Source organism: Sus scrofa, chromosome 9 (assembly GCF_054392235.1).
Source record: "Sus scrofa isolate SSC_HxYL_T2T_F1_AM1 chromosome 9, Sscrofa_HxYL_maternal_Yorkshire_Landrace_v2.0, whole genome shotgun sequence".
NCBI classification, from domain to species: Eukaryota; Metazoa; Chordata; class Mammalia; order Artiodactyla; family Suidae; genus Sus; species Sus scrofa.
This window is the reverse complement of record NC_139391.1, coordinates 19,276,155-19,304,027: the sequence shown is the minus strand read 5'-3', so window position 1 is coordinate 19,304,027 and position 27,873 is coordinate 19,276,155. Positions and strand designations below refer to the sequence as shown.

General features: G+C 36.7%; 1 protein-coding gene across 16 annotated transcripts in view; it reads left to right on the top strand.

Annotated features, from left to right (window-relative positions):
* Positions 1 to 27,873, top strand: part of DLG2 (discs large MAGUK scaffold protein 2) — a 1,974,117-nt gene that overhangs the window by 271,632 nt on the left and 1,674,612 nt on the right. For all 16 annotated transcript variants that reach the window (XR_014814818.1, XR_014814817.1, XR_014814819.1 and 13 more), the window contains exon 3: positions 9,586 to 9,731. Coding sequence is in view for 13 of the 16 variants with exons in the window: in XM_084975536.1 (XP_084831662.1) it covers positions 9,586 to 9,731 (146 nt within the window). In the remaining 3 variants the exon portion in view is untranslated. The remainder of the gene's footprint in view (positions 1 to 9,585; positions 9,732 to 27,873) is intronic.

The window sequence follows — 27,873 nt, the reverse complement described above, 5'->3', positions numbered from 1 at the left end:
TCTGTTACTATGCTTCAGTATTTAGTAGTCTTGGGCTCAAATGGACCAAAAGAATGATAAGTTTTTACTTTGCAGAAAGGTAGTAGCTGGAGGTAGTGTAAAGAAATTGGATGTGAGCTCCCCAAACAGAACCAAGTGTTCAGGAAAGGCTAATTGAACACCAAGACTGCACTTTGTAGCATCTTTAAATATAAATATAGCAAGATCAACTGTGTTACACTGTTCAGCTGAATACATAATCAGATGTGTGGTATGGGAAATCCTACAGAGAAAAAAGATGCTAGAAGAAGCATACGCCATATGTTTTAAAAGAAGGCACATCTTATGAAGATTACCGTCTCTTTAGTGAGGCTGTATGGTGAGAATCCTCAGCTGATTGCAGTGAATTCTTGGGATTAAACAGCTTTGGTGAGTTGTAGCCATATCTGCGAATCACAAAAACCTGAGAGGAACTAACAATTACAAGCTCCAAAGAGACTTCTGGTTGACAGGCCGGAGAGGTGACTGTAATTGCCCCATCAGCACTGTGTCTAACAACATGAAGGCTGAAATGAGAGGAAGCAAAAAAGAGCTTTTCCCTGGTTACTGTTATTCCAGCCCTTGAGCTAATAGATAAGAAAGGATAAAAGTATGTTAAACATCCGGCATTTTGGTTGCTTTTTTTTTTGTTTTCCTGTGGTTATGGTTATGTAAATAATTGTAGAGTAATTTGGGAGTCATACAAGGGGAAAAAAACTCATGATTTAAGTCATATTCTCTTTATTTCAAGTTGTATAAAATGAAATCTATTTCTCCGTCATTCACCATATTGACAGTTTGCCCAATGAATTTTGACATTAAACAAAAATCAAATCTCCTTCAAATGAAGCTGCTATTGAGTGAATCTACTCAGAGGATTCACTGCTTCTGAGGATATTAAAAATAAGTCCCTCAGCTGCTGGAAGGTACATCTCAAAGAGGATCTCTAAGGATCTTTTGAAGAAATAGCATCATCATTGAAATAAGTATGGCATCTTGGATTGTCTCGCCTTGGTAAAAGAGGAAATATTTAATGATATGAGTTTTTAAGGGTGTGCTTAAAAAGATAGTCCTATTAGTATGGATTCCCTTGGTCATGCTGCTTGACAATTGAAGACACAGCTGTGCCAGCTGTGCCTGGTCGTTACAAAAACAAGGTCTCCTCTTTTTGAAATGTATGTTAAGACAAAAGAGAGAGGTTGGACTGAATAGGAACTGTCTTGGATATCACCTAGAAGTTGACCTCTCTGCCCTAGAGGTAGAGTATGGAAACATAATTCCTTTTAACTGAGTTTCTAGCTCATGGAATCTGAATCAGTTTAGTCCATAATATTCATTAAGGAGTTATTATTTTTCAATTGTTCTTTGGTGGCTGTGGGTTGAGAGTGCTGAACACTGACCACTAGACCACAAGGGCCAACAGGCTTGATGTAGGTCCCTGGTCCTTGGCCTTTTGTAGAAAAAATTTGGCAAAGAGACTGAGAGCAGTGAGGCAAGTAAAGTGCTTATTAGAGGAGAAGATATATGGGGAGAAAACACAGGCAGCCTTGGGTGGGTCGGGGAGAGACAGACAAGAGAAAGGTGATACCACATGCTTTAGGGGTGGTTTAAATCTCTTGTACAGGGGCGGTCCTTCTGGGCTCCCTCTGGCCAATCATTTTGCTTTGTCTGGCCTCGAGTCCATATTTGGCCTGACCCAGGGCCCTCCCCTGTGTGCTCGTATCTTTTAGTCAAGACAGATTCTAGCGCAAGGGTTTCTGAGAACTTGGTAGGATGTACTATGGTCCAATGCTCCTCCCTTCTCGGACCCTTGAGGAACATTTTCTTGCATGTGGAGAGTTGGGGAGGTCTCCTCGACCTCAAGAATGAGAAATATGTGGTCTCTTTATTTTTTATCCAAGCAAAACACAGCTCCTCCTTGCTCCTTTCATATTCTTATCTTGAAGTTCTGTCCACAGGGGATGAATTCTAGTTACTTGGCCTGGGAGCCATCTATCTCCTGCCTCACAATCAACAGACAGAGTTTTTCTCTTGCCAATTTGCTCCTCCTATTGGGATTTGTCCTGACCCCTCAGTCTGAAGAAGATTGTAATAACTCAGTAAGAGATGTTTGAAATGAGAGTATGATGCCTTGGGTTTTAATTACAGAGCTCCTTTTTTTTTTTTTTTTTGTAAATCAGAAGCCATTAACATCACCTGGGAGCTTGTTAGAAATACAGAGATCTAGCCTCCATTCCTTACTTTAATAATAATTTTCATTTTAACAAAATCTCCAGGTGATTCAGATTCATGTGTGTGTTAGAGTTTGAGAAACAGTCATTTCTAAATTTGACAATAATTTATAGATTAAAAAAATAACTGTGAGGTCAATGTGAACATGACTTCAAGAATTTAAGGAATTTTTTTAGAATATATCCTTAGAGGTAACAAAACTTTTTTTCATTTGAGAGAGGACTACGCAAAATAAAAAGTGTGAGCAGTTGTGATTGACTCAAGTAGTCAAGTCACATAGAAACATAATCCAGGAGTTCCCGTCATTGCACAGCAGAAACAAATCCAGCTAGGAACCATGAGGTTGTGGGTTCGATCCCTGGCCTTGCTCATTGGGTTAAGGATTTGGTGTTGCCATGAGCGGTGGTGTAGGTCGCAGACACGGCTCGGATCTGGCATTCCTGTGGCTATGGCATAGGCCAGCAACAGCTCTGATTAGACCCCTAGCCTGGGAACCTCCATTTGCCATGGGTATGGCTGTAAAAGGACAAAAGACAAAAAAAAAAAAAAAAAAAAAAAAAAAAAAAAGAAGAAACATAATCCAAATATTTTCTATAGTCCTGAGTGTGAAAAGATTTGACTTTATTCAATGATGTTTTTTCTCTTTGAACCTTAAACAGAGAGGGAATGCAAATAAACTAAAATTAGCAAGCATTCATTGTTGTACTTAGTGTAAAGAATGATGCTAGGCAGTAGAGAATATATGACTGGTTCTGACATCATTTTCATTTCTAAGGGCCATGCCTGGCACTTAAAAATTACTTATTGAATGGAAAGGTAGAATTGAGGATGGGTGGGTGAACAAGTACTTCTAATATAAGGTAGAATGAGAAATAACTATGATATAGATCTGAGCTATACTTTGCGGGAATGAGGGGAAAGAAGTGACATTGCCTACCTCCCACCACCCCCTGCAACCCCCAACACAAGTATTTTTTTCTCTATGGTGGTTGCTATTTGGGTGTTCTTACTCACACATCCTGCTCAATTGAACTCAGTTTTAGGAAGAATGATTTCTATTCTGATGGCATCTCATATTTGGATCTCTGACTTGCAATATCCTTTTACTAAAGGAATAGTACTGGGCCTGGGCATTGAAGAAGTAAAGCATCTCTGTGTAGGAAAGGACATCTGAGCCTAGGGAAGCGTGTGAGCCAGGAATGGTGAAGGCCTGAACTCAGCCATGGGAGCAGACAAAAAGTGGTCATGGTCATTATGGTGGGGATACAAGAGGGTGCTAAAAAGAGAAGCTTGGAAAATGACAAACCGATATATGCCAGGCATTAAAAAAATAATGCTGACTCACCAGAGGTAAAATTCGACCTTATCGTAGACCTTCAAATTTAAGTAGTCATTGACTTAACTAAGGCCACCTTCTTCCTCTCTAGTAGTTGCTTAGGCAGGGAGTATAGGTAGACGAAGGAGTAAAAGAGACTGAGCACTTCCTCAGATTTGGGGTTGTAAGTTAATTAAGATTTCTGAATTTAATATTAAAATTTGAAAGATTTTCAAATTTAATAATATTTTCAAATTTAATATGAAAGTATTCTCCATGAGCTTTTCTAAATGCGATCAAGTTACTGGTACCCATTGTGTTTCATAGTATAGCTTGTTGGTATGAATCCTGAACATGCATATGATAAATGTTCTATTTCTGGGTATTTATACACCTAATATTTCAGAACTTGGCAACTTGCAAATGCTGCTTATGAAACAGTGTGTATATCCTTAAAATGGATACAAAGAAAAATAATCTTGAAATCTATCTGCAGAATTATTTTACGCATTACAAGTCATTCTTTAGTGAAAAATGTAGCTGCAGAAATCTTTATAGAAATTCTTTCTTTTCTTTTTCTTTTTTTGGGGGCGATGCTCACAGCATGCAGATGTTCCCAGGTTAGGGATCAAACCTATGCCATAGCAGGGACCCGAGCCATATTAGTGACAATGCTGGATCCTTTAATCCTAGGCCACGAAGAACTCCCATTTTTTTCCTTTTATTTTTAATTAATACTTGAGACCAGACAATGTAAATCTATCTTATTTTTTGGATTTCATTTTTTTAAAATTCCTTATTACTCTCACTTCTATCAACCCAATTAATTCCCTAACAACCCTTACTATATTAAAAAATATGAAAAGGATTTGTATGAATTTGTATGTCTGGCTTTTGCCTTCTATTCTTACACATTTTCCAAGCATAGTTTTGCAGCTCTTTTATTGCTAGTGGTAGAATAAAGTTGTAGTTATGCATGAAATTTGGGGATTTGTAGCTTTTTAAAGTAAATCTTCATATTTATGAAACATTCAATAATTTTCTTTATTTAAAATATTTAATATTTAATACAAGTAAAAGAATATATGCAATTTATATATAATACATATAGCATGACAATAAACATTCCTGAAATTACCCTCCAAATCTGGAACTAGACTACCATTAATTTATATCTACCTATGTGTTTCTCTTCTATCCTATTTTTTTGCCCACTCTTTTTACTATGTACTTAGAACTTTTCCTGTGCTTTTTTGCTTTGGTCTAATTTTTTTTTTCCACATATGTTTGTATGAATGCCTAAAAATATATGATTTAGTTTTGCATGTTTTTGAACTTTACAAAAATATTTTTATATGTCTAAGATGTATTTGTTATTTCATACTGTAGTTCATTTATTTTTTTGCTACATAACTTCCATTTTGAGAACATACCATATTTACCCATTTTCTTTCTGATGGATATTGAATTGTTTCTAATTTTTTTTGCTCCTATAATCTGTTGCTGTGAACATTTTCGTTTGTTTCCTGGTGCATATGTCTAAGAGTTTATCTAGGATATATACTGAGTAGTAGAAATGCTGGATTATAGGAGAAACAGATGTTCAATTTTATAAGACAAAACAAGATTGTTTTCTAAAGTGGTTATGGTAATTGACTCATAAAGAATAAGAAGTTACCATTGACCCATATTTTTTTTTATTGAAGTAGAGTAGATATACAATATTATATAAATAATGTGTATACAATAGAGTGATTCACAGTTTTTAAGGTTATATTCCTATCCATTTATAGTTATTATCAAATATTGGCTATATTCCCTGTGTTGCACAATGTGTCCTTATAACTTATTCATACATAATAATTTGTACCTCTTAATCCTCTGTCCATATGTTGCTCCTTCCCCTTCTATAAACCGATTTCTTTTTTCTTTTTTTCTTTTCTTTTTTTTTTTAGGGCTGCAACAGAGGCATATGGAAGTCCCCAGGCTATGGGTTGTATTGGAGCTATAATCTCTGTTCTATGCCACAGCCACAGCAATGCCAGATCCAAGCCTCATCTGTGACCTACACCATAAGCTTATGGCAATGCTGGATCCTTAACCCACTGAGCGAGGCCAGGGATTGAACCTGCGTCCTCGTGGCTACTGGTCATATTTGTTTCCACTGAGCCATGATGGGAACTCCTGTTCTATATATGGTGAGTGAAATACTTAGGGATAAACTTACCTAAAGAGGTAAAAGACCTGTACTCAGAAAACTATAAGACATTGTTGAAAGAAATTGAAGATGACATAGACAGATGGAAAGATATATCATGCTCTTGGAGTAGAAGAATTAATATTGCTAAAATGACCACACTACCTCAGGCATGTACAGATTTAGTGCAATCCATATCAAAATACCAATGACATTTTAAAGTAATTTTAAAATTTGTCTGGAAACACAAAAGACCCTGAAGAACTCAAACAATCTTAAGAAAAAAGAAAAGAGCTGAGGAATCATGTTCCCTGAGTTCATATTCTAAACTAAAATAGTACCTTAGCCAATATTATTACTGTAGATGGTGTTTCATTGTTATCTCAGTTTGTATTTATCATCACTGATGAGGTTTATAATCTTTTCCCATATCAGTGAAATATGCTTCCTTTACTGTGAAATGCCCTGTTTACTCTTCTTACCAATATTTTCTTTTGGTTTGAATGTCTTTTCCTTTTTGATTTATTGGTCTTTGCATATGTGGTTACTGTTCCTTTGCCTATATATTATGAAAATATCTTCTCTCAATTTGCATCTTGTCTTTTTTGCTTTCTTTATTGAGGTGTAATTGATAAATAACTGCACATACGTGAAGTATATGATTTAATATGTTTTGACATGTAAACACCAGTTAAATGATTAGCACAAATAAGATAGTGAGCATATCCATTACCCCTTAAAGTTTCCTCTTATCCCTTTGTAATCTTCCCCATTTACCCTTTCCTGCCAGCTCTCACACCCCAATTCCCAGACCACTGCTGAATTTTTTTCTGTCAGCATAGATTTGCTTGCATTTTCTAAATTTTATATAACTGATATAAAAGATACACTCATTTTCATCTGACTTTGTTCACTGGACATATTATTTTGAGATTCATTCATATTGTGTGTATTAATAATTTGTTCTTCTTTATTGATTAATAATATTCCATTGTATGGATATACCACAATTTGTTATTCATTCATTTATTGATCAACATTTGGACTGTTTTCAGATTTGACCTTTTATATGAACATGTAACTCCTTTTTTCTTAGGTAAATATCTAGAACAGTAATGACTGCATTATGTAGTAGCTGTATGTTTAACTTTTTAAGAAACTGCCAAACTTTTTCAAGGTGATTGTACCATTTTTCGATTCTATAAGTGTTTGAGAGATCTAGTTCCTTCAGATCACTCTCAATGCTTGGGATGTTCTTTTTAATTCTAGCCCTTCTAATATATATGTAGTAAATATGTAGTGGTATCTCACTGTGGTTTTAATTTTTCATTTCTGTAATGATTAATGATGTTGAGTATCTCTTCATGTGCTTATCTGCTGCTTATTATTTTCTTGGCTAAAGTGCCTGGTAAAATCTTTTTTTTTTTTTTTCTGGCCAAATCTTTTGCTCATTTTTCTGTTGGGTTGTTTGCCTTCTTTGAGTTTTGATATTTATTTATATATTTCACATGCAAACTTAAAAAATAAGATATATATTTTGCAAAGAAACAATCCTCTGGTAATAGTCATTTTCTCGCAAAATTTTGAAGTTGTTCTGTCATCCACCTTCCATTATTGCTTCTACGAAGTCTGATGTATCTTTTCTCTTTCTGATTTTAAGATTTTTGCTTTGTCTTTTGTATTCTGCATATTATGCTATGCCTAGTCCTAGGCATAGGTTTTATTTGTGTGTGTATTTATATGTACATACACACACACACACACACACACACACACATACATACATACATACATACACATACACACTCAAATTGTTCCAGTTTTGGCCATCTTTGGCTGCTTTTTCATGTAACTTTTGTATTGTTTTGTCGTGTCCCCATTGTAGCAAGTTTTTTTAAAATTTGGCTTGGGGAACATTTTCTTACTTACTGATATTATAAGATTTTTCAGGCTAATCTTGTTATATTTCCTGCCTTAGTACTAGGACCAACCATTTCCCCCCAAAGCTCTGGTTCCTTTTATTGAAACCAAGATCTGGGCTCTGTGTGTGCCAATTGCTGTTGGAGTGTCCTTGCTGCTAGGCCCTCACAACCTAGAAAAATATAACAAAGCTAGGAAATATAAAAATACATATTTATTTTTATTTATATTCATATTTTATATATCTATCTACCTCTTCCCTCACTCCTTTCCTTCCTCTCAAAACTTGTAAATTCATAGAGATACTCCAGATTATAATCTAATACCAATTGTGCTTATTTATTACTCTCCACCATTTGGTGAAGAATGCTATATAGGGACCGGTCATTACTTGGAGGCCCTTTCAGCAGAGAGAGTGAGGGAATATGTGTGTGTATACTAACCTATTTGTACATATTTTTATGTGTACCCAATCATTTCCATATTAAGCTAAACAGGAATTGGTAATGATGTCTCTAAAACTACCCCCAAATCACATGACTTATTCTAGTACCATCCCCAACTCACCCACTTTCTTGTTTGTAACTTCTTACTCCAACAGTGAGAAACCAGATCCCATCACAGATCAATCATTTACTTAATTCTTCACTTCTAGTTACACACACACACACACACCCTACACACACATACAGTGGTTTCAAAATTGTTGGCTTGTATTCCATAAGAAAGAAATTTACCAACTAGAGTATAGAATAGGATGCTTTTGTATAGTTTCTTGTCTTTGGTTTCATAGTCTCTACTCATTTCAGGTCATCCTCTTTTTCTCCTACTGCCTTCAGTGAGGTTATTTCATTCATTTGTAATTTAGTTAGATGCTTTTGTCACAGCCTGCTTTTCATCTTGGGATACCCTAACTTCCTAAATGAATATCTAAATTTGCTCTGAGTTTTGACAAATGCTTCATGTATCATTACAGAATATTTTTGTCACCCTGTGCTTTACTGTTTAACCCTTCTTTCCTCTCCCCGAACCTATAGCAGTCACTGATCATTTTATTCTTGCTTGCTTGCTTGCTTGCTTTTCAGAGTCACACCTGCCACATATGGAAGTTCCCAGGCTAGGGGTTGAGTTGCAGCTGCAGCTGCTGACCTATGGCACAGCTACAGCAAGGTGGGCTCTGAGCCATGTCTGTGATCTACCCCACAGCCTTGGGCAACGCAGGATCCTTAACCTACTGCATGAGGCCAGGGATCAAACCCACATCCTCATGGATACTAGTAGGGTTTGTTAACACTGAGGCACAATGGGAACGCCTATTACTTCTTTAGTTTTGCCTTTTCCAAACATTATGTGAATGGAATCATGTAATTATAGCCTAGTTACATGGCTGGCTTTTTTAAACTTAGCAGTATACATTTAAGATTCATCTATGTTTTTGCATGGTTTGATAACTCATTTCTTTTCTGTTGCTGAATAGTATTCCATTATATGAATTTACTATAGTTTATACTAAGTATACTAAATAGTTTTGCTAATTGAAAGATGTCTTGTTTACTTCCATTTTTTGTAGTTATCAATAAAGTTGCTATAAGAATTCTCATGCAGGCAAAATGTGATTTTCAGAATTCCTCTATTTTTATTATTTTTCTTTGACTACATATTTGTGTAGTTCTTCCTTTTCAAAGTTTTATTGAAATATAGTTGATTTACAATGTTGTGATAATTCCTGCTGTACAACAAAGTGATTTAGTTATGCATACACACACATCCATTCTTTTTCAGATTCTTTCCCCATGTATTTATGTATTTCTTTTAATCAGCAAATTTTCCATATACCCATACATGCAGAAGCTATTTGTGGAATAGTGTATGATTTGATTTTTCCCTTGCATTTTCTTTACAGATATTCAAGAATTTTATGAGGTGACATTGCTTAATTCTCAAAAAAGTTGTGAGCAGAAGATAGAGGAAGCCAATCAAGTTGCACTGAAATGGGAGAAGACAGCCCTTCTTGCTCCGTGCCATGATAACCTTCAAAAGTCTACAGAGGTATATTATTGATAATTTTGAAAGTGATAATTACTTATTCTACCGGTAGATCCCACAATTGTTTTTACCAGTAAAGAAGTAGTGGTTGTAGTAGTGGTAGTTGGGTGGTAGTAACCAACTAATGCTAACCACACATGTTAACAGTAATAATAGAAATGTGGTTATGCCATACTGTATATAATATTTATAGATGAAAATCCAGATCTTGCTAAAAGATAAAATAGGGCACAGGAAAGACATGGTTCTTTATATTCTGTAAGTGAATTCTGTTTGAATATTATCATAATTTGAGCAGACTCAAGTAGAAGGCATTCTGGAATTTCAGAACATGCTTCTGAAATAAAATAAATAAAATGATCCATTGCGGTATACGAACAAAATAATAGAACTCCAATTTACATTGCTTTTTATCATGTTCTTTATAATCCTTTATATTTAGGCAATTTATAACATATATTAACAGTAATACAGGTACATTTAAAAATAAATATAAAGTTACTAGAATTGCATACTCAAATAGTTTTTTACCAATAAGATTGTGGGGTTGAAAAGTTTGAAGATTACTCTTGGGTTTAACAGTTACCAAAGAATAAGGCAAGTTGAGGTATATCTCATTTTCATAGCTAAGGGTTACTGTGGAGGCAGGGGCTGACCAATGATGTTTTTAAAAGGCAGTCAGTATATACTTGGAAAGCAGGTACTAGAGTGCATGTGTGCAACATACACAGTCTGTCATGATTAGGGTTGTGTAGCTGATTTAGTAGCTATGTAGAATCCTAGTAGTAATCAATAGAACTTTTGGCAAATCTTTAAATTGTTAAGACTAAGGCCTATGCTATGCTTTTCCATCCTGCTCAGAATTGATTTGGAAACTGGATAAGACTGAGTCTAATGATCCCCTTAGTTACTTGAAGAAATAATTAGCAATGACAATAATATGTTAATTCATAGATACTATGTGAAGTTTATAAAATGCTAAAAAAGCATTAAAACATCTTAATTTCAATACCTAGAAGTAATCATTTTGACTTAGTCTTTTTTCTGTACAAAATATATGTAGGGAAAATTGGGACAGCAGCATGTAGGATGCTTTTATGACTTTTAATTTGAATGTTTACTCATGTCATGTCACTAAGTATTTTTTGAAAATATTTTAATGACTATATAATATTCTACCATTTGGGGTTTTAAGTTCTCCATTCAAAAATGAGGCTATCTCCAGTTTTCTGCTGTGAGTAATGTGTAGTGGATATCCATGTATATAAACCCAGTTATTATATTATATAAGTGAAACTACTTTTTTTACTTTTTTTTTTTTTTTTTTCTTTTGTCTTTCTGCTATTTCTTGGGCCGCTCCCGTGGCATATGGAGGTTCCCAGGCTAGGGGTCTAATCAGAGCTGCAGCCACCGGCCCATGCAAGAGCCACAGCAACGCAGGATCCGAGCCGCGTCTGCAACCTACACCACAGCTCACGGCAACGCCGGATTGTTAACCCACTGAGCAAGGGCAGGGCTCGAACCCGCAACCTCATGGTTCCTAGTCGGATTCGTTAACCACTGCGCCACAACGGGAACTCCTATATAAGTGAAACTACTGAGGTAAAGGTATTTACATTTTTTAGGATCTTGTTACAAATTGTCGCAGTGCTTTGCAGAAAGGTGCTACCAGCAGTGTTTAAGAAGACAAATCTACCTATACCTTTAGTAACACTAGTTACTTAAAATATTTTGTCAAATTAATAGATAAATTTTGTTACTTAATGCTTTAGGTTGCAAATATATATTTATTATTGAACTGTATTTTCTTATGATTATTGACTATATTTATTTTGTAATTGATTTAAGCTCTTTGCCCATTTTTCTGAGTGGTACTAAAATTCTTGGGGTTTTTTAAGAGCATTTTATTCATGAAATATGCCATCCTTTTGTCATAATGGTTACAATATTTCTAGTTTGCTGATTACTATTAACTTTGCTTATAGTACTCTTTCACATTCAAAATATTTTTAATTTTTTAGTAATAAAATTTACCATCTTTTTCATTTTTATTTTTTTCTTAGTTTCTTACTGTTCTGATATTTGCTCTTTTTGAATTTTTAAAAATTATTTTCAGTAAATTTCTAGATACGTATTCCCACATATATATCCAGTTTTCTAGAAATGATCAAATATATGCTTTTTATTCTAAATAAATTCCTTTTCTAAAATGTTTTTTTCATTTTTGCATGTTTCCTCTTTCACTTCCTTCCTTCCTATGCTGCATTAGCTCTACCTCCCCACATACAAGATAACTTGTCATAACAACTTAATGTGTTTAATCCTTCTGAACTCATATAATATGTATTTGTATATAAACTATTTACATGCATATGGGAGATGGATATATGTGTATATATATATCCCCATGCTGAAGCATGCATACACATATATACCAAAAATTTTGCACAGTAATTGTTTCTCAAAAATGTTTATATTATGTGAATGTTACTTCAAGTTGTCTGGTATAGCTTTAATTCATTCTTTTCACGGATGCATAATTTCATGATGTGAGTCTATCATAATTAATTCAATCATTCCCCTCTCAATGGGAATTTACTGTTTCCAGTTTTCTGCTACTGTGATTATTGCTGCAATCTGATGATTGCTTATACATTCATACTTACTGATGCTTTTTATATCCATAGGGTAGGCTCTCAAGACTTACTGATGCTTTTTATATCTATAGGATGGTTTCTCAGGGGTGACATTATTGACTCCAAGGGTATGCATATTTTTAATTAAATAAGTGTTGCCAGACTGATTTCACCTTTCCCATTTACTGATGCTGCATATTGGTACAGTTTTATCTCACATCCATTCCAGCAATAGGTGTTACTGCTATTCTTAAGTTTTACCAGTTTAATAAGCTTAATGATACTTCATTTTAAACTTAATTTCAAGTTCCCAGACTATTAGTGAATTTGAGCATTGTTTCAGATGTTTGTTGGATATTTTAATGGGGTCTTCTTTTAATTTGTTCATACTTCTCTCACTTTTCTGAGGTATGTCTCTTCATTGTCCTCTTGTATGGGCTTTTTGTATGTTCAAATGCTTCAATTGATGTAATCTTGGTATATATGGATTTTCTTAGGGATAAAGATTTTCCATGACTTAATATATACATCTAAAGCCTTTGGTTTATGATTAACATCCTTTCAACAAATATATCAGCTAGAAACTCATTTAAAAAGAAAAAAATCTTTAGGCTATTTACTTAGTGGTTATCTAAAAGATTATTTGATTGAATCCATGTAAATTGGGACTTTTTGTTGGTTTATGAACAGATGCCAGAAATATAAGGAAGAATGATGAGACAAAAATCCTCATGTGTATTAGACTTATTTTTCAATGTCAAAATGAGGATACTTAAAGTAATGTGTGCTTTTCCACATGCAGTTTTAGGGTTTATTTTAACTCTGTTCTGTGCATCTGAAAATCCCTTGTTTGAGAAGTTCTTGGTCTAGGATGATTTGAATATTGTCCAGTTATGTCCAAAATATAAGAACATGAACACATACTAACTCCAATCAGCATGCTTCTGAAGTGTCTGATTGCTCTTCCTTAGTGGTCTATGTGGGGCAAAGAGACAAGCTGGCTGGTCTCTCTGAAGACAGAAATGGGCACAGGGGAAAAGTGTCTTATTTGAGGATTCTGTAACCTGGGCCAGGACAACTGAGATCTTTTCCTGTGGAGGTCAGCTTTCCAAAGTCAATGTTTGGAAAGTGAGTCCAAATTAAGTTTTGCTAAAATGGTCTAAATGAAGAACAATACTTGAGAAATGGAGTGAAAATGAAGTTCATAACCAGAAAAGCTTAGAATAACAACAGCTCAGGTAGATCCCGAGGAGGTTGTGCAAATGCTGGTTATGTTTTTTAATTCTCACTTTGCATCTCCTCCTGTGAACACACTGAATTATTTAAAGACGTGTAAGCTCTTTAGAGTATCAATCATAAATTTCCTGTATCTCTGATTCCTTAGCACCCACACATAACAGGCTCAAGAAATATGTGTTAAACCAGAAGGAAGTCCCTCTAAGCATCCTCTGGTTGCCAACTTCAGTCTGGGCATAGGACTCCTTGCCTATTCTTTTATGCTTGTCCTTTTTTCTTCTCTTAGCTGAGTCTCCCCATAGTGCAGGCTAGAATGGAGAATAAATCGGTATGCCTTAGTTGATCAAAACTGACAAAGGAGGTCATGGATAATATCTTCTGAAACAATAAGAATGATATTCTTATTTGACCAGTACATTGGCTCTGGAAACAAAGGTTCAAAAACACTTAGGGCCATGGTTGTACCCCTCACATGGAAGTTCTTAGGCTAGGGGTCAAATTGGAACTGTAACTGCTAGCCCACACCATAGCCACAGCAACACGTGATTTGAGCTGTGTCTGCAACTTACACCACAGCTCCTAGCAACACCAGATTCTTAACCCACTGAGCCACACTAAGGATGGAACCTGCATCCTCATGGATACTACTGGGGTTTGTTTCCACCGCAACATAATGGGAACTCCGAGATATGACTTTTTGGTAGGTTATGTATATACTAGTACCTTTGTTTTTAAAAAAGGTTTTACTGGAGTTCCCGTCGTGGCTCAGTGGTTAATGAATCTGACTAGGAACCATGAAGTTGTGGGTTCGATCCCTGGCCTTGCTCAGTGGGTTAAGGATCTGGCGTTGCCGTGAGCTGTGGTGCAGGTGGCAGACACAGCTCGGATCCTGTGTTGCTGTAGCTCTGGTGTAGGCTGGCGGCTATAGCTCTGATTGGACCCCTAGCCTGGGAACCTCCATATGCTGCAGGGTGGCCCTAGAAAAGGCAAAAAGACAAAATAAATAAAATAAATAAATAAATAAATAAATAAAATAAAAAAGATTTTACTAAGACATCTATAGCCTTTAAAAATCTTTGGTAATGTAGGAAAATGAAAGAGTAGGTATAATACTCTACAATTGCAGCCTACTCATGTGGGGCAAAAGTCTGGAATCATGGTGGAAATTACTTTATTTTATAGATTCAGGACTTAGCATTCTGTTCTCTGTTTTGTTTTTTTTTTTTGGTTTTTTTTTTTTTTTTTTTTTCTCCCCCTGTAGAGTCAAGCCAATCTCTTGAAGTATTTCGACAATGTAAAGATGAAACCTGGTAGCATAAGAATGAATGTTTCAGGGCAGATAACCATTGGATTAGATATTTTAAAGACAAGTAGGCATCAAATGTCTTCTGGTTACACGATGTTGGTGATATTTATTGCCAAGGGGGTATGTGCCACCTCGGTAGAAGGCTCCACAACGAAGGGCACCACTGTGCACTCAGCATCTAGCGTAGTGCCCGGCACAGAGGAATAGAAAAGAACTGTAATAGTGCTTAGAATTTTTAACTTTATGTTTCTGTTGATCAGCATGATCTTAGTATGAAGCTTTGAATCTGCTAACAGGGAGAAGAAGTGATCTCAGTCAATTCTCAAAGTATTTCTTCTTTACACTTAATCATTTCCCTATTTTTCTCCCCCCCCACCTTTTTTTTTCTTAGAGGGAACGATTCCCTGGTATTCATATTCTGCTGTTGTATCTCAGTGAGAGCAGAGGCACTGTGCAATATTGTACATCACTGTGTTGAGAACAGTGCCTCAGTGACTTGATGGACTGAATAATGTTGGTCAGAGAGACAGGCAAGGAAGCATCATGGACATTACTCAGCATCCATTGTGAGATAACTCCTATTGGGATACTTCCTTCTTAACCTTCAGTAGTCATCACTCCTTTGTGTGGACATTTGTAGTTGAGATGCATATTTCTACCAGATTTCTAGCTATGAGGTGCTCTCCACCATCTGCTCTTCCTCTTCATTCCAACCACAAAGCTTCTTCACTTAGTAAAAGAAGTCTCCATCTGTGTATCTCATAGCTACATGGGTAATAACTAGCAGCAACATGAGCATTTGGCTGCTTCCTGCTCTTTTTGGGGGTACAGCAGGATCTTGCGAAGCTGCTCAAGATTTTCTTTCTGGACATTCCTCTACCTTTGTTTCTGCTGTATTCTCCTGTGCTTTCTTGGTGCCAGGGAACTTCCTTAATGGCTTAGGGTTGGGAGAAGGATGCAAGGTGAAGTGATTCTCATCAAAGTTTTCTTTTTCTCTTCTTTTACTCTTTTTCTCTTGCTGTTTCTTTGTTTAGTTTTTTTGTTTTTTGCTTTTTTAGGGCTTCACCTGTGGCATATGGAGGTTCCCAGGCTAGGGGCTGAATCAGAACTACAGCTGCCAACCTATGCCACAGCCACAGCAATGCAGGACTGGAGCTGCATCTGAGACCTATACCACAGCAACACCAAATCCCCCACTGAGCAAGGCCAGAGATTGAACCCACAACCTCATGGTTACTAGATTTGTTCGTTTCTGTTGTGCCACAACAGGAATGCCTTTCCTGCCTCTTAACATGAGTTTTTTGGCCAGAGAGAGAGGGAGCATGTATATGTCATTGGGGAGAAACATATCCCACTTGAGTGTATATATATATTTTTAGGACCACACCTGCAGCATACGGAAGTTTGCAGGCAAGTGTTTGAATCAGAGCCGGCCTACACTACAGCCACAACAATGCCAGATCCAAGCCATGTCTGTGACCTACATCACAGTTCATGGCCACGCTGGATCCTTAACCCACTGAGCAAGGCCAAAGATTGAACCTGAGTCCTCATGGACGCTAGTCGGGTTTGTTATTGCTGAGCCACAAAGGGAAATCCTGAGTGCATATTCTTATACATCTTTCCAGTCTTACACTGGACTCTAACTTTTGAACTTGAAAACAAAATATGGTGTCTGTGCTTTCTGTTCTAATGCTCCCTAGAAATTCTGGAGACCTTTCATTCAGCAACTTAAATGTAGGATGGTTAGGATAAAAAGGTTATGCAAGGAAAACCCATATTAGTAAGTCATTCTATCCTTCTGCAACAGATGCAGAAAGATTTGCTTCACTGGTAGTAGCAGATATCCTGCAATTTGAATTTTAATGCCTAGTTTGCTACAGGAAAATTTGGTATGAAGAAAAGTGGACAATGACTGGAAATCCCTTAATCAGGTTCTGAAAAATAAGAAAAACTTAAAGTGAGACTTATAAAAATAGGTCTCAAAATAAGTTTTTCCCCCTAATTTATTGAGATGTAATTGACATACAGCATTGTGTAAGTTTAAGGTGTAAGCATAATTACATTATTGTGAAATGATAATCACAGTAAGTTTAGTTAACATCTACCACCTTATATAACCACCCCCCCCAAAAAAAAAGAGAGAGAGAGAGAAAGAAGAAAAAGGTTTTATATTTGTGATGTAGTGATAACTCTTAGGATTTATTCTCTTAACGATTTTCAAATATACCTACATTAACTGGTCATCTGGTGGTACATCACATCCCCAGTATTTCTTTTCTTTATCTTGTAACTTGTACCTTGTAAAGCCTTTGTGTTTCAAAGATACTTGTGAAAAATGCTGTACGTCTTCCCTCACAATTCAACTCAGTAGTTCTTTGATATTTTTGACTCTGGTAGTGTCTCCTTTCAGTTTTTAGCTATAAAATAAGTCAGAAATGATAGAAAAATGAGATTGGAATCTTGTAGCATGTAGTATGATGCCGTATCATATTTAGTATAATTTTAAGTGACTGGGTTTCTACTGCCCTGTTTTCAAACACTGTAGGTACAATCTAGAAACCTTCCCATGGTGAGATCTTTAGCTTTTCTGGTGGAACAAAAGAGACTGTGCCACTCTTTTGTCAAAATCTCCCTGTATCCTCCCCCTCAGATTACTCTTATTTCCTTACAGTGACTTATGGAGCCCTGCCAGTTGTAACCCTGGTTGCGTCTAACATTTAATCCTAACTCTTCTCCTCATTCATTCCTACCCCGCTCCCCTAGCCTCCTCCCTGCTCCTCACACCCGGGAGCCTTGAATCTTTGTACTTGATTTGTCCTTACCCTGAAATGCTCTTTCTCTGGATATCTGCTGAGAGTACAGGAGTCACCTCTTTCACATCTTGAATGTCACTTTCTCAGTAAATCCTTCCCCGTTTTATTTAAAATACCCTTCTTATCCAGCATCCCTGTTATTATTCACTGCTTTGTTTTTATTCATAGCACTTTCCATTATCTATCAGAGAGGCCTAATTGTTAAGGGCAGGCCCTCTACAGTCAGACCTTTTGGGTTTGGATCCAAGCTCGCCCCCTTCCTGGCTCTGTGACTTTGGGGAAGTAGTCCCACTCAGCTTCTTCCTCTAAAATGGGATCGTCACAGGAATTACATGTTCATTTTCCCTCTAAAGGAAATAGTAGCTGTATGCTGGCAAGGGTTTTTGTCTGTTTTGTTTACGGCTTTCATTCTAGCACCTAGGATATTTCTCCCATTTCATCAATTACTTGCTAAGAAGTTTAGTTATAGTACGTTGGCTTATAGCAAGTTTTCCTAAGAACAAATATTCTAAAATTAGCTCTACCTTTTGAATCTTCCGTGACAGGTAGCTGTATTTTAAAAACAAGTGCACGGTCCAAGTGACAGTTGATAGAATGACTCACTCATCCATTAATTCTTTCATTTAAATATTTATTATCTAAGCTACTGTTTTTTGTTAGGCTCTGTGTTAGACACAGTCACTGGGGAGACATTGAAATTTTAAAAAGAATTTTTTTTTTTTTTTTTTTTAAATTGACCCTGACCTCAAGGAGCTTATTTTCTAGCCGGTAGTCTGGGCTTTTCAGGATGACTCCATGGAGTTGTGACTGAAGCACTAACCTTGTAGTCAAACACATCTGGGTTTATATATTTTATTCCTGCCACTCACAAGCTATATGACCTTGAATAAGTTATTCAAACATTCTAAACTGTAGTTTCCTAATCAGTAAAGCAGAGAAAAACAACTATAGCTACCTCAAAGGGCTTTGGTTCATCATATGAAACTATCCATATAATGGGCTTAATACAGTGCCTAGTACATAGTAGGAACTCAGTAATTTTTATCTACTATTGCTGTTGCCTTGAAAGATGGATAGAGTGTGTAGGCATAGGCAAAAAGGGTATTTCAGGTAGAGAAAATAGCCTGAGTTAAGTCAGAAAAATAGTAAAGCATGGGGTGTCTGTAGGAGATTATAACTGGTTATGTTTGACTGAAATATAGAATAAATTAAAGTAGGGAAAGTAGGAAGATTGACGCTCTCATGTAACTCTTTACTGTGATGATTCTTCACTTAATCTAACCACTGGTAACATTTTGGCATATTTCCTTCTGGCGCTTTTTTTATACAGTGTTCGATTTGTATAAAAGATTGCTTATTATAGAATTGAGATTAGAAGTAGAGGTAATAATAGTAAACAGCTATTTAGTGTTGTTTATTTGCCAGACACTGTTCTAAGTGTTTTACGTCTATTAACCCCTCTTGCTTCCCATCTGGCTTTTTCTTAACAGATCAGTTATGGCTTTTAAGATTGGTTTTAATAAAAGAAAAGAAAAAAAAAAACAAAACAAGAAAAACTCACTCCGAATTACTCCCCAAGTAGAAGATAATGATAAGATAATTATCTGTGTGTGTAAAATAATCCCGGTTGATAACTCTGTAGCTGACCATTTGGCAGTGTCTTTCCAGCTGTCTGCTGGATAGGTCTTCAGACTGTGCCTGGTTCAGTCTACTTCCATAGGAGTTATTTCCCTGAATAGGTGTCTTTAGAATATTTCCGTTATTAAAGAGAGAAAGGAGAAGTTGGCTAGATCAGGAGTTATCTATTACATAGATTTTTAGAATGAGTTTATGTTGTTCTAATTGGTTGTCCCTCCAACCCTCATTTGGAAGCATGGACCTTCCATAGTACGACACTCCCAGACGATGTGGAAACACTTCTTTTCATCTTCCCCTCCCCCTCCCTCCAAACCGAGGGAAGGTTCTTACTGTAGAGGGAAGTGACATTGTCACCTTCTCTGCTCAATCCTCTGCGGGTCCTCTTTATCAAAGAGACTGCTCTGGGGACATTAGAGTTCCTTGGGGTGGAGTTTGGGGCAAGTATTCAGTTATTCAAAAGGTAGAGCTTAGGGGTTATGGTCATGCTCTTTGGATTCTGAGAAGGTCCTAGAGCAGGAAAGATTCCTGCTGTTTTCAGTCCTGTAAAGCAGCCTTTTCCCTAAGACTCCTGACTAGAGATCTTGTTATTTAAGCTATCTTCCTGTTTGTTTAAATCAATTTTTCACAGTCATAGTTTATGAAAATTACCCTTTCTGGCTGAGTCACCAAACCTCAGTTCTTCGTGAGAATGACATCATTCATTTATTAATTTATTCCACCAATATTTATTGAGTATATATTTTACATCAGGTATTAGATAGTTATCAACAAACAAAACAAAGTTATGACTTCATGGACCTTAAATTCTAGTGGTGGAGAGAAACAATAAGTAATTATCAAAATTAAATAAAGTATATAATACATTAACATGTGATGACTGCTATGGAAAGGCATTAGGAAAGGCATTAGGAAAGCTGGTTACAAGGGTTGGCAGTTTTAACTGAGTGGTCGGTATAGGGTTGATCCAAAACTTGAAAGATGTAATGGAATTATCCATGAGATTATCTGGGGAAAGGTCATTTCAGGTGGGGAGAGAGAGCTATATGAAGGTCCCTTAGTGGGAGCATATCTGGTATATTTGAGGAATATGAGGCAAGCCTGTTGGGCTGCAGCTGAGGGAACAGATGGAAGAAGAATAGAAGGTGAGGTCCAAGAGATAATAGGGAGCCAGGTTATATATAGCCTTCTAGGCTATTGGAAAGATTTTACTCGGAGAGAAGTGAGAAACCATTGGAATGTTTTGAGCATATGAATGACTTAATCTGACCTTCCCAAAAGGCGTGCGGAATCTTCGGTTTTTAGAAATAAGCTATACTTTACTTTTGCCTGGATTGGCTTGCCTTGGCATTAGTTTCCATAGGCTTCTTTACTGTAGGTATATATTTAGTGTATTTGGAAGTGGCTAGCAAGGACAATGGCGTCATTGTTTTGGATCCCGTGATTTCCCTGTAGCGTGCCTCCCAATGACAGATTTCTCCCTTGAGGCAAACTCAGATGAGTCCCCAGAGTAACTGCTTTGACATAGTCTTAATGGAATGGAGTTTTAAAAGACCCGGAGGTCAAGGTTTTAGACTTTTTCTTGTCTCGAAAGAAAGTAACATTTGCCTGTTTGCATTGAGCCTGGGATCATTTTAAATATAAGCATCACCTACCAGTTCTTGAAATTTCATCTCAGGTGCCTCAAGGGAGAGATAGCTCTTTTCACTACGCGAGGACGTGAAAAATTCTGTCTAACTTGAGCTCACATTTATGTAAGAATTTTGGAAAATGTAAATCGAAAAGCTTTTTTGTTGTTGCCCCTTTAAAGCATTTAACCTGTAATACGTTGTTGCTATGGCAAGGTGGCAGCAGCAGAATCATAACAGAACTGTTGTGCTGAGTTGTCGATGTTTTGAAACAGGGTGAAATTATTCATTTCACTTAGCCTTTATTTTAGGAATATAACAAAGAAACTCCTTGTTTTAAACATTTTAAAATAAGCATACAATTTGCGGTTGGATTTTGTTTGTTTTTTTTGGCATTTTCCCCCCCAAGCTGTAAGGGATTTCTTCCTCCTGTTCTGGTCTGTGCTGAGGCACATGTTCCTCCTTTCTTACCTGCTAACACTGTATTAACTGAGTTTAGCTGCCAGTTATGGTGATTTTTATGCTTTACTGTCTTTCATTATCTTGTAAAAGAAGTGGATGTAGCATCCTTCCACTTCTGCTTTAAGAATTTATATATATTAGCCTATTTTTTTCCCCCACAGAGCTGGAGCTACTGAGCTAAAGCCTGCAATTATAACTTGGTAACAGGAAGAAAGCATTTTTATATTACTGAACAGTTATTAAACCGTGTTGCAGTAACAGCTTTGAGCCAGGAAGGAGGCAGCTTGGCGTAACAGAAAAATCAAGTCATCTGAGAATTCTGTATTTGGATTTTGGTTTTGCCATTTGTTAGTTGTGTGACCATGGCCAAATTACTTAACCTCTGTGAACGTCAATTCTTTTATCTGTAGAATGCTGAAATAATAATAATGCTTACCTCATAAGGTTGTTGTGAAAAATGAATAATACATTAAGCATGTAAAGCATATAGTTCAGTTCCTGAACCTAGTAAATAGTCCATAATAAAACAGCTCTTTTGATATGATCTCATGGAAAGTCCTTTCACATTTCTGAGTCTCAGATATTTCATCAATAAATGGAGAAAAGAAAAACCTACATATTGGGGAGAAGTAAATGAAAGGATATATATATATATATATATATATATATATATATATATATAAGAAAGCTTTGAAAACTGAATTCTGTACAACTGCATTGTATGAAAATGTATGGTAAAAATAGGCTTTTATTTTCCTATTTCATCATTCCTCCCTGGGGATTCAGATCAAATAACAGATGAGAAAACATTTTGCAAAACATAAGCATTATGTGAATATAAGATCATCATTACTATACAAAGTTCAGGCTTCTTCTTTTTTTTTTTTTTTTTTTTTGTCTTTTGTCTTTTTGTTGTTGTTGTTGTTGTTGCTATTTCTTGGGCCGCTCCCACGGCATATGGAGGTTCCCAGGCTAGGGGTCCAATGGGAGCTGTAGCCACCGGCCTACGCCAGAGCCACAGCAACGCGGGATCCGAGCCGCGTCTGCAACCTACACCACAGCTCATGGCAACGCCGCATCGTTAACCCACTGAGCAAGGGCAGGGACCAAACCCGCAACCTCATGGTTCCTAGTCGGATTCGTTAACCACTGCGCCACGATGGGAACTCCCAGGCTTCTTCTTATATGCCCATTGCTGTTACTTGGAATTCTTTTGATGGGGCTGAAGAGGAGAAAGAGAGTAATAGCAGTTCCTGTTAAAGTGGGCAGACCTGCTGTAAGATAATACCGCTGTTAGCAGGCTCTGAACATGAGCTTGTCAGAGCTCCATGTTGGCATTTAAATGAGAGCAGTTGTTTTTGTTTGTTTTGCATTGTTTGTTTATTTATTTGTCTCTTTGAGAGAGTGAGTGGAAAAGAGTAATTATTTGGCATGGGGGACCTGGGAATAGTGGAGGGAAATAAATAATAATGATAAATGGGAGTTGGGAGCTGGGAGAGATGTGGAGTGGAGAGAAGAGGCAGAATCAGGGAAAGGAAACCATAAAGGAGAAGTCAATGTTTTCAAACATTAGCTTTACACTACTAGGTGTTTTTTGTTTTTGTTTTTGTTTTTTGGTTACAGCAGCCCAGCAAGAGGCATAGAAATTAGCCCTTGTAAAGAATGATGAAATTGTTTTTCCCTCTGTTCCCCTTCACTTTCTCCCTTTCTTTCCCCCTTCTCTCTCCCTCCTTCCCTTCCTTTTACTATCACTTATGGAACATCTGCTATGAGTAGTGCCTTGAAGCTTCCACCTGCTTTTGCACACAGCTGGTTTGTAAAGGTGAACCTCAGGCACACCTTCCTCTTTTACAGCCTCAGTTCTTTGGCTTGTCCCTTTCACTTGCTTCTTTCTTTCTTCCAATCTTCAAGTTCCTGACCTGGATATTAGTTATTTTAGTCATCTTGGACTTGATATCTTTCTTTATATCAGTTATACAGATGGGGAAGACCAAGGCTCTTTATTTGATCTAGATTTTAGTAGGAGTAACAATGTCTCACATGCATAGACCATTACATGTTTTAAAATATCTTATCTTACTTGATTCTCATAATGGCTTAGTGAGCTAGGCAGAGTTGATGTCACTAAACATATTAGAAAGAGAAAGCTGCGGATTGACACTTTGTCCTGAATCTCCTGTTAGAAGATGATAGGGTTAAGAGTTTAACTTCAAGCCAAGGTTTTTTTCCATTACACTGCAGGAGAAAAAGGGCAATTTTCATTAGAAAATTGGAGATGTTTTCATGGCTGTGTGGCTTTAGTGTTGGTCTTTGTATGATGCTTAAGACTTTGGTTGAAAAGACAGGTATTCCAGTTAGAAAAAAACTGAGCAGAAGCTTGGTAGAGTACTAAAATCTGCTACCTGTAAATGAAGTCCAGGCTAGGTACTTTTGATCTGTTATCTCCTAATCTCAGTAGCAAAATAGCAAGGTAAGTATTTTGTTGATTGATTGCTCATCTTGAATTAAATAGGATTTGAGGTAGTAGGTAGATATTTCTAATTTGTAGAAGATGAAACAAAGCTTCAGGAAAGTCAAGTAACTTGATCAAAGTCACACAGTAAAATGCGATGTCATGGGGATGAATGGGATTAATAAACATGTGCCTGGCATCCTATGTCCCCTCTTAGGAAGAAATGGGAAAGGATTTATAGATAGTGAGGTTCAGCAGGCAGGGAAGGCAAGAATGATAAGACTGATTAGCTCATTTTAGCTGATTGAAAGCTTTAATTACAATACTACAGGGTTTAGACACTCTTAGGCAATTGTGAGCTGTAGAAACTTCCTTCTTTTCTTGTGCAAGGAAGTGGCATTATCAGTTATGCTGAGAAAGATTAAGCTGGCAGCATTATGTATGACAGATTGGAGAATGGAGAAACTGGTGGCAAGGAGACAGGTGTCTGTCACACTAGAAAATATTCAACTGGGTACCTAGAGAACTATGGACTTCCCTTCTTGAGGATACTGAATAGTGGATTTTTTCTTTATAAGTATCATTTCTCATGGGTAATAATGTGATTTATAAAGAACACAATTATGTTAGATTTAGAAAATGCAGTCAAGCTAACTTATAAAAGAAAGCAAAATCCTAATAGCAAAATTAATTACCTAGGGAAACATGTGAGTAAATTACAGAGCTGGTGGTTACTTTGCTGAGGTTGAAGGTAAGCTCATCATTTATCTATGAATAATTTACGGTAATAATTTCCTTTGCAGTATTCTAACTAACCGTCCAATGATATCCAAAATAGTGAGAGCACTTTAGTTTCCTACCTAGCATTGTTCAAATGTAGTGAAAATGGATCACATTCATACTTACTAGAATCACTGGACCTTAAAGAATATAGTATTGAAATAGTGTGCAGGTATTTAAGTATAAAATTCAAATAATTTTAATCACTTTGAAATTTCTCTAAGTTTGACCTTCCTCTCCATTCACAATGTCATTGATCTAATTCAGTCTTTCATAGCATCTTGCTAAGAGATTTGGCAGCAAGCTTCTTACTTATCCTCATAATTTAGTCTTTCCTTTTTAAACTTAACCTCCCTAATCCAACAGTTTAAAAAACAACCTGTTGCTTCTCATTGATTACTGACTGTCATTTCATTTTCTTAGCATAGCATTTATGTTGGTATAGGCTCTATAGTCTGGATCAAATTAAAGTTAAGCCTTACTTGAGCCTTGTTCTTGTTATTTTTTTGTCTGAAATATTCTTCCTTTTGTTTTCATCTGGAAATTTCCTACTTAATCTTTTAAAGGCTTACTTGTCTATCACCATTACTTGTAATTCTGCAACACAGAGCAATATACATTCTTCCCCATCAATTTGAAAACCATCAATTACGCCCTTCTTCTACTCTCAACCTTTCCTACCAAGTATTGATCTGATATAAATATGACATGGAGCTTTTGAGAGACATTAGCAATCCCAATGATGTGTTATTTTAAACATTAAGTATAAGAATCAAGTGATAAACAGTATCTGCTCACACTGTAATGCTACTAATGGAATGGGATGGGGCTTTCTGAGAAAGGGATGATAACAATTTGACCACATTTAGTTATACCCCAGATATTGAGAATTAACTATACAGCTTTACTCATAAAGGAACATGTCAGTAAAAACAGAAACAGAGCTCTGAGGAGCCAGAGCCAATTCTACACGCTCCTAGAAATTTGTCAGGATTAAGTTAAATAATGCAAATAAAGTGCTTAGCATACCACTTATCAGTAAATACCCCCCAAAATAAGAGTTATTAAATACAGGGAGCAATTTCTATTGGCAGACACATACATGATCCTGAGGAGTGAAATCTGTCTGACAGCTTAATAGTAAAAGAAGGCAGGGAAAGAAAAATGAAAAGCAAAAAACAAACATGAAAACACGAAAAGCACCATAGCCTGAGACCATTTTTCAGGGGGTAAAGTCTCGGAAGTAATTATTCTTCTATAGAGCAAGAGAAATGGTTAATGTTCAAGCAGTTTAAATTATTTTACATGTGATTTCCTTAAGAGGAAAGGAACAAGCATAGTTTAGAAAGGCTCCCATGGAAAATAAAGTAAAAATTTTATTTTAAAGAATTAAACTCAGTGTACCTGGGAAGCTCTTTAAAACAACTTATTCCGCATGGTTTCAGATAGTTTGGTGTTTGCCTTGGATTGGTTTGGTGTTACTGTGTCAGATTATTTGACAAAATCCATTCACCACACTCTGATGCCTTGTATGGGAAAATGAATGAGATAAGATCCTCGCCCTAAAGTAGGTCATCATTTAGAAGGAAGATAGATACACACTCACTTAGCCCCTGCATAGCTGAATATCAAGTGCTAAAGTAGGTATGGATGCAAAATCTTGTGGGAACACAGAGCAGGTTGATTAAATATGAATTATGCAACTGCTGCCAAGGAAATACTGAAAAAATTGTTATTACCTAGAACTGAAAGTTCTTGCTCTCTAGAACTTGTAGTGCAACACCAAATGGCTTTGTTCTCTAATGTTTTGCTAGGACTGTGATAAAAACGACTCCCTGTTAAGACAAATTTTTTTTCATCACAGTTGATTGGTATTGAATCATAAAAAGCAAAGTGACCCAAGAAACACTTAAGCAATCACTTCTTAACTCTTTTAACACATTATGTTTTTGAATGTTTAGAGTTCCCACTATGTGCCCCATAGTAGGGTTACAAGAAGAACAAGACCCCAGCGTGGGTAGTGTGAGCTAGAGTGCTGCCGTGGAAGGAGCACAGGCCTGTAGCCAAATGGGCCAGGGAAGTAATTCTGCTTCCCCAACTTATAACAATGCAATTTTGAACCTGCCCCTCTTAAACTGTACAATGAAAATGAAAAATTTTGCCTTGATAGTTGTTTTAAAGGTGGAATTGCATAAGTAAAGCACTTAACTTGTTTTGGTTTTGGCACGTAGTGTATGCTCAATAAACGAAAGCTATGTATGTGACAGTGCTTGTGTTTAAGAAGCTCATAGTCCAGTGGGGGCATGCAGAAATGCCATCTATCAGACAACATTATGTCACAGAACAGGGAGTGTTTAAGTTTGCTGTGTAGAAAAAGGAAGGCTTCTTATAGCAGGCCACTTGAGAAAAATCTTAACACAATGCCTCTGACAGAGAGGGAGGAGTTTCTAGCAGAAGGAGCAGGATTTGCATGCATGGTATTTCAAAGAGACAGCTTATCTTTTTCCCCTCCTAGGAACTGCAAGCATCTCTACATGGCTTGAACACAGGGTGTCTCTCTGGTGGAACATGGTGGGAAGTAAGACTAGAGCATAGATAGGATCACAGTATCAAAGTTTTACATGATTTCTAAGAAATTAAGTAGTGAGAGGCTGTGGGAAGATTTTACGCATGAAATAATGCAATTCAATAGTAATAGCATGTGGACTATGAGGAAGCTATACCTGTGAGTCCTTAAAAATTAGTAACTTTCTTTGTGAAAAATCCTGGGGGCAAATACTTATTTTGAGAGGGCAAGTTGCTCCATACTGTGTAATTTGAGAAGGAACCACATTCTTGGAGCCCTTGACAGATTCTGTGTGGATACAGTGCTGCAGTCTTGGCTTGGCTTTGATCTTTTTAGCTAAAATGGTACCCTCATCGACAGCAATGGCCATCAACAGCCCTTACCTATGGGTGTGGTGAATAGAGTGTAGCAAGACTGAGTATTAATCATTTTCAGACAAATAAGCACCTCATGATAAAGTAAAGCTGGCATCCTAAACTCCTGTCTTGTTGATTAGCCACCTGCTGTAGCAGCTCTCATACCTTTGAGGTTCCTTTGAAGGGAGAGATGCACGAAGGATAAGAACAGGCAAATCGACACTTGGTTACCAGTGGGCTTTGGCCCCAGGCTTCAGGTTTATTTTCCTGCT